A 7,170-nucleotide genomic window follows, 5' to 3' on the forward strand; every position below is an offset into this window, starting at 1 on the left:
GTGGGTCAGAGGTAAGTCGAGTAACTGCAAGTGGTAAGTAAAGGTAAGCAATTGTAGGAGAGATCCAGTGAAGACGCTTTCCCTATTGATGGAACTATAGGCATTGGTCCAACTTAGGTCCATTTGGGAAAACTTAAGCTAAGACCTTGACTAGATCCTGCTCTCAAGGAGACAAAATCTAATTACTACTCATAATCTATTATGTTGTGCTAACTCTGTTTTACAGGATAAAATACATTTATTGATTGTCTGGACTAACCTTTTCTTGTAGGTGGAAAGACGGAAGAAAAGGGGTCTGGGCGCTTGGACCAGTCTCGCCTGGGCAGGGTCGTGGGCACCCAGGCAGTCTAAGCGCCCGGACCTAAAAATTGCTCCAGAAGCTGACATGGAGTGCATCGATTGGCCGAGCCACGTGGTCCAGGCGCTCAGAGAGGTTCCAAGCGCCCAGAATGGACTTATTTAAAGGCCTTCGACCCGAAACTTCAGAACAACAACTGCAACGACTTCCTCTTCTGCTCGGTGCTCCGAAATAGCTCCTACAACGCTGTGAAGCTCCTCCAACAATCGACGATCAAGATTCTTTTCTTTTCATTGTCGGTAACACTGTTTTATAGTTCTTGTACTTGTAATTTATAACTATTTCGAACTATTAGTGGATTGACTAACGAAAACACTCGATGAGTGCAGACCTTAGAGTAGGAGTCGTCGAAGGCTCCGAACCAAGTAAACACTTGGTCGTGTTAGCATTGTTTCTTATTCTTCCACTGCATATTTATTTTAAATCAAATTTTTAACGATCGATATTCACTCCTCCCTCCTCTAGCGTTCTTTCTAATCTTACATTATATGTTTGTTTATAAAATTAGATAGGTTTAAGTTTTGTATAATTTTAAATAAAACAGCCATAAGCTAGTTTAAAATGAGCAAAATAAATTTTTGAAATCGTTCAATTATATAACAGTTTTTAAAATTTCCAAGGGTAGAATTTATATAACTTTGTTTTGTATTTCGTATTTATTTAATTTTTATGAATTTTTAATATTTTATAAATTTATAATTTATAAAGGGCACGGAGATAATTTTAGGAGGTTTCTTATATTTCCCACTTCACAATCTCTTTTTGTCCCTTCATCTCCATTCCTCAACTTTGCAATATTCTACAATGGAAGTCGAGCGCGTTCAACTGATAGCCTCCTTCTGCGCCTCCGACGCAGGCGCCATTCCGCCGGAGTTCATCCGATCCGACCACGAGCAACCGTGCCTCACCACCTTCCTCGGCCCCGCGCCGGCGATCCCCGTCATCGACCTCGCTGCCTTCGACGGCCCCGAGATCACGCGGGCGATCGCGGAGGCGAGCCGGGAGTGGGGGATCTTCCAGGTGGTGGGCCACGGGGTGCCTGAGGAGGCGATGCGGGAACTGCAGCGAGCGGGGAGGGAATTCTTCGAGGAGCTACCGCAGGAGGAGAAGGAGAAGTACGCGCGGAAAGACGCCGGAGGCGGGGCGCCAGCGAACGGAGGACAGGAAGGGTACGGGACGAAGCTGCAGAGGGAGCTGGAGGGGAAGAAGGCGTGGGTCGATTTTTTCTTCCATTACATCGCGCCGCCGTCGAAAGTCAACCACCGGATCTGGCCCGTCCTCCCCGCCACCGACTACAGGTGTTTATTTTATTTCACTACCCGTGAAAATTTTGTTTCACTAACTAAAATTTTCTTCGCTTCTCAAAATACCCTCGTAATTTTAAATTATTAGAATACTTCCAATTAACGTATAAGAAAATTTTCCGCAACTTTCAAATTTACCCTCTTCACTGAAATATCCTTGAGCATTTTAAAAATCATCAAAATCATTTAAGTATTTTTAGGGGTGTAACTTTACGTCTTTACCCGTTTAAGTTTTAAATTTTTTAAATATCCAAATCATTTAAGTATTACTGTTCTAAAATAATCTTCGCTTATCTGTCTTTGTCCAACCGGTAACTGCGTGTCAGTGAAAGTGATTAAAAAATCATTTATGGCTAAGAGGCTATAAAATAATAGTTGCTCGGTTGACGGCAGCGATTGCCGTTCGAACAGGGGACATATGAAGATAAACAATAATAAAAATAATAAGAATCGAATCACGTAGATCTGTTTTTGAAATTATCAAATTAGATAGAGTAATTTTAAAATCATATACCATTTCTTATTCTATTCCTATCAATTGAATGAAATATTTTATGAATCAAATCAATTTTACTTGCATCAAAATACTAAAAATTTAAACAAATCAGTTGATTTATTTATTTATTTTAATCAAAGTCGATTATAAATAAAATCGGTTGATGGATCAAGCAATCTCAGTTGACATGAAACAAGTTTTTATGTGTTCGATTATTTGTCTTAATTATATTCATATCCTGAAACGTCAATTTGACTAAATATATTAAGAATAATTTTTTAACATAAATGTATTTGAAAATTTTAATTCGTATTTAAAAAATCATTACTCTCAATAGATTAAGTTAAATTGGTATTCGAGAGCAATGATATAATCAGAAGAGTTGTAGGAATATATAGGAATTAGTTTCATGTCAATCCGAGATCGTTTGATTCATAAATTTGACTTAATATATTAAGAGCAATAATTTTTTGAACATAAATTTTTTAAAAAAAATTAATTCATATTTTAAAACATATTACTCTCAATACATTAGATCAAATTCATATTTTAGGGCATGGATATAATTAGAAAAACTAGTTTAACACATAGGATCTAGTTTCATATCAATTCGAGGTCCTTTGATCCATCAGTCAGATTTTTTTAACACGAATTAATTTTTTTCAAACATATTCGTATTAAAAAAATTATTACTCTAAATATATTGGATCAAATTGATCTTTGAGAGTATGTATATAATTAGGAGAGGTAAACGAACACATAGAAACTAGATTCATACCAATCCGAGGTCGTTTGGTCTATCAGTCGGGTTTCCCAAAATCGGTTGATGGCCCAAATGACCTTAGATTGACATGAAACTAGTTCTTATGTGTTCGTCTATCTCTCCTGATTATATTCATGCTTTCAAATATCAATTTGTCTCAATATATTGAGAGCAATGATTTTTTGAACATTAATTAAATTTTCAAATATTTGCATGTTTAAAAAACCATTATATTCAACATATTGAATTAAATCGACGTCAACTCGTGTTAAAAAAATTATTGTTCTTAATATATTGGGTCAAATTAATATTTGAGGGTATAGATATAATCATAAGAACTAGTTGAATACATAGGTGTTGGTTATTGTCTCTAATTGATGGGCTTAATTATAAGTTGTGCATATGAGTATAAACTGAACTCATTAAAGTGATCTAACTTAGGTTATTGGATATAGATCTGGTATGTGTAGAACCTATAGTCCCGTATTTATTATTAACTATGAGCTGATAATAGATAACTACTATATATAGGGTTGGTCCCAAGGTTTTAGGGTTTAATCTTGACAGAGCTTTTGGTTCCCCATTGACCTAAAGATTTTCGGCGCTGTCACCCCTAAGCCCCTTGGAATACCTTCCTTTTCTTTCCGCTGCATCTTCTTCCACAGGGATTATTTCTGGACGACGCTAAAGACAAGGATGACTCTTCAATCAAGTTCCTTGTCATATTTGTTTATGAACTTATTTTTCTTATGTCATGTTCTCGATGAAACTAGATCTTTTTATTCTTGTATTTCATATATGTGAATTATTTATATTTTAGAATCCATGCAATTGAGGTTTTTACAAGAACTATCAATAAGAATAAGTTTTATGTTAATCCAAGGTCGATTGGTCCATTAGCAGAATTTCTTGAACACGAATTAAATTTTTCAAATATATTCGTGTTCAAAAAATCATTGCTCTTAATATATTGGGTCAAATTGGTATTTTGATAGCATGGATATAATCAGGAGAGGTAGACGAACACATAGAAATTAGTTTCATGTCAATCCAAGGTTGTTTGGTCCATCAATCAGTTTTGTACAAAATTGGTTGATGGACCAAACGACCTCGGATTGATATAAAACTAGTTCGTATGTGTTCGGCTAATTCTCTTGATTATGTTCATACCCTCAAACGTCAATTTAACTCAATATATTGAGAGAAATGCTTTTTTGAATATGAATTAAAATTTTCAAATATTTTTATATTTAAAAAATTATTACTCTCAATATATTGAGTCAAATTATTGTTTGAGTGTATGAATATAATCAGGAGAGGTAAATGAATATATAGGAACTAGTTTTATAGTAATCCGAGATCATTTGGTTCATCAATGGATTTTATCTAAAATTGACTTTGACTAAAGTCGACTAATTAAAAAAATCAGTTGACTGATTTATTTAAAATTTCAACATTTTGACACATAGTAAATCGATTCGACTGATAAAAAAATTAGTCGATAAGAGTAAAATGAAAAATGGGTGTGATTTGATAATTTTGAAACTACCCTATATAATTTGATAATTTCAAAATCTTACTTACGTGGTTACATAAAAAGCTGAAAAAATATTATATATATATATATATATATATATATATATATATATATATATATATATATATATATATATATATATATATATATATATAAAAGAAATTGAGAATGTATGATTTATAGATATTTACGATACTTAATTGCATGTTCATTTCCCATGTGAATGAAGGCCAAGGAACTTAATTAATGCCTAGCCTCATAAGATTCTTCAAAAGATTACGATCGAAAACACCCTGACAAAGCTTAAATATCAGATATCACTTGTGTTTTTATCTGTTTTTCAGGAAAATAACTGAGGAATATGCCAAATATGTTGTGAATCTGGTCGATAGAATGCTAACAGAATTGTCGAAAGGGTTAGAGCTGGAGGATCAAGCTCTCAAGGAGGCTGTAGGAGGAGACTCCCTAAACCTTAATCTCAAGATCAACTACTATCCGCCGTGTCCTCGGCCCGACGTAGCTCTCGGAGTGGTGGCACACACCGACATGTCTGCCATGACAATTCTCGTCCCCAACGATGTCCCCGGCTTGCAAATCCTCAAGGACGACCTCTGGATCAACGTCGACTATGTCCCTAATGCCATTATCGTCCACATCGGCGACCAAATTGAGGTAATTAGCACAAACAAACTCGCACCATAAGCTTTTGTACTGACAGTAGCTATATATAGTGCGAAACTGAAATAGTCACACTACTGTACGTGATCATTTGTAGATTTTGAGTAATGGGATTTATAAGAGCGTGTTGCACAGAAGTACAGTGAGCAAAGATAAGGTGAGAATGTCATGGCCGGTGTTTTGCTCTCCTCCCGGAGACTCAGTGATTGGTCCTCTGCAACAAGTCGTCAACGAAGACAACCCTCCCAAGTACAAAGCGAAGATGTTTAAAGACTACGCTTATTGCAAGATCAACAAGCTCCCGCAGTAGACTCTTTAGCCTTAAACTATGGAATGGCAATTGCATAATTAAGAATATTATCTATGGCAATAAATATTCTGGAAGTGTTTGTGTCGACTGCGGCTTTAGCCTTAAAATGAATGGCATGCAATAATAATGCAAATAATTAGTTATTGTTTATGTATATTCTTTTCCTTCAATTTTTTTGAATTTTAAGACGAAATTTTTTAAAGGATGATAGAATCTATATTCATTTTTTTTCTCAATATAAATTAATTTAAAGTTGTTGACATATAGTAAAATATAACACATAATATGGTCACAAAAAATAATTATTCCTCACAATCGTCTTAAAATTATATAAAAAGAAATAAATCATGAAGTAAATTATAACCAACAGTCAAACAACTAGAAGATAGGAGGAGATATTTTTTCTCTGAAGATATGTACCAATCAGAAATTAATCCTTTTCCCATTGTAAAATATAACACATACTAGTTATAATATGAACTTAAATCTATCTCAAAATCATATTAGTACTTGGGACTTTCATCTATTACAAATATAACAATACTAGTGATACAGTATATAAAGATAGGGTCCGATAAGGTCAGACAGCCAAAAGTCAAGGGGACGTGACTGTCAGAAGTCAAGGGGACATGACAGTCAAAAGTCAAGGGGACGTGACAGTCAGAAGACAAGGGAATATGACAGTCAGAAGTCAAAGAGATGTGACAACTAACAGTTAGGATGGGAAAGAAGGAGTTAGACTGTCTGACGTCATCAGTCGCATAATTCCCAGTCGGGTACAGATAGATCAGGGTCTTAGATCTGAGATATAAGATGCAGCCGGAGGTAATGCTTGACCTGCCCCGACTGGTAGGGTTTTCTCAGCTCGGTCCGCATAGCTAGGCCTAGTACTTTCTTTAATACAACTCCCGATCAACTTTTTAGCGATCCAAACAGGAAAGATGGGGCTCTCACCACAGCTCATCTTTCTCATCAAGACTCGAGCCAAGCGTTATACCCTAACGATCATCCTGAGTTGCCCATAGTCAAACCCAAGCGGGGCAGACAGTACTAGGAGACAATGATGATAGATAATTGTAACCTTCTGTTAGGGAATAAATGTCATATATCAGGGAATATTTCAATGATTTGTTATCAGCTGCGAATAGAAACTTCTTTCAACCAATGAGAGGGCACCACGTGCCTTCCATCACCCCACAGGTCCTGACATCCGACATTCTCTGACATCAATCAGGCTCCAGAGGAACGCAGTGTCATATAAAAAGGGAGGTCCTCTCCCTTGAGCAGGTATGCTCAGTCGCATACTCACACTGGTCTTCTACATTGCTTTTTTTCCTTCGTACACTATTCTTTTGGGGCCAGGGACTTTTTCCCTGGTTTCGGGCCTCTGACGTTCTGTGTGCTTGTTTGAGTGTGCGCAGAGCCTAAGTACCACCAGCTAGGTCATCGCCGTGCTTCAGTTCCACGTGGGGGTCTATTTTCTGGTGCACATACGCCAGGTGTATTTGAGTCGCCTCTCCTTCAACATCAATGACATCTCAACCGGCTTTCGTCTGACTCAGATTCCGAACATGATCAACTAGTAATACCTTTTATTATTGTCTACCACCAATTATATAGAAAATAATAAGATTATAAATAAAAGATTAATTTTATTAATACGTATCGAATTGTATTCGTAGAAATTTCCTTTATAATCTAATTGTCTCTATAACACTAGAATC

General features: G+C 36.0%; 1 protein-coding gene across 1 annotated transcript; it reads left to right on the top strand.

The window, feature by feature from the left end:
* Positions 1 to 1,126: 1,126 nt before the first annotated feature.
* On the top strand, positions 1,127 to 5,555 carry LOC121990229 (flavonol synthase/flavanone 3-hydroxylase-like). Its single transcript, XM_042544407.1, has 3 exons — positions 1,127 to 1,656; positions 4,803 to 5,130; positions 5,234 to 5,555. The coding sequence occupies exons 1-3, from the start codon at positions 1,163 to 1,165 to the stop codon at positions 5,444 to 5,446; spliced, it is 1,035 nt and encodes a 344-aa protein (XP_042400341.1). The 5' UTR covers positions 1,127 to 1,162; the 3' UTR covers positions 5,447 to 5,555.
* Positions 5,556 to 7,170: the final 1,615 nt, after the last annotated feature.

Source organism: Zingiber officinale, chromosome 6B (assembly GCF_018446385.1).
Source record: "Zingiber officinale cultivar Zhangliang chromosome 6B, Zo_v1.1, whole genome shotgun sequence".
NCBI classification, from domain to species: domain Eukaryota; kingdom Viridiplantae; phylum Streptophyta; class Magnoliopsida; order Zingiberales; family Zingiberaceae; genus Zingiber; species Zingiber officinale.

What these genes read in the sequence shown, in the direction of transcription:
- LOC121990229 (XM_042544407.1), top strand. Translation starts at nt 1,163, where the DNA reads ATGGAAGTCGAGCGCGTTCAACTGATAGCCTCCTTCTGCGCCTCCGAC. An exon ending in CTCCCCGCCACCGACTACAG is followed by an intron (nt 1,657 to 4,802) that starts GTGTTTATTTTA and finishes TCTGTTTTTCAG; the next exon opens with GAAAATAACTGAGGAATATG. An exon ending in ACATCGGCGACCAAATTGAG is followed by an intron (nt 5,131 to 5,233) that starts GTAATTAGCACA and finishes GATCATTTGTAG; the next exon opens with ATTTTGAGTAATGGGATTTA.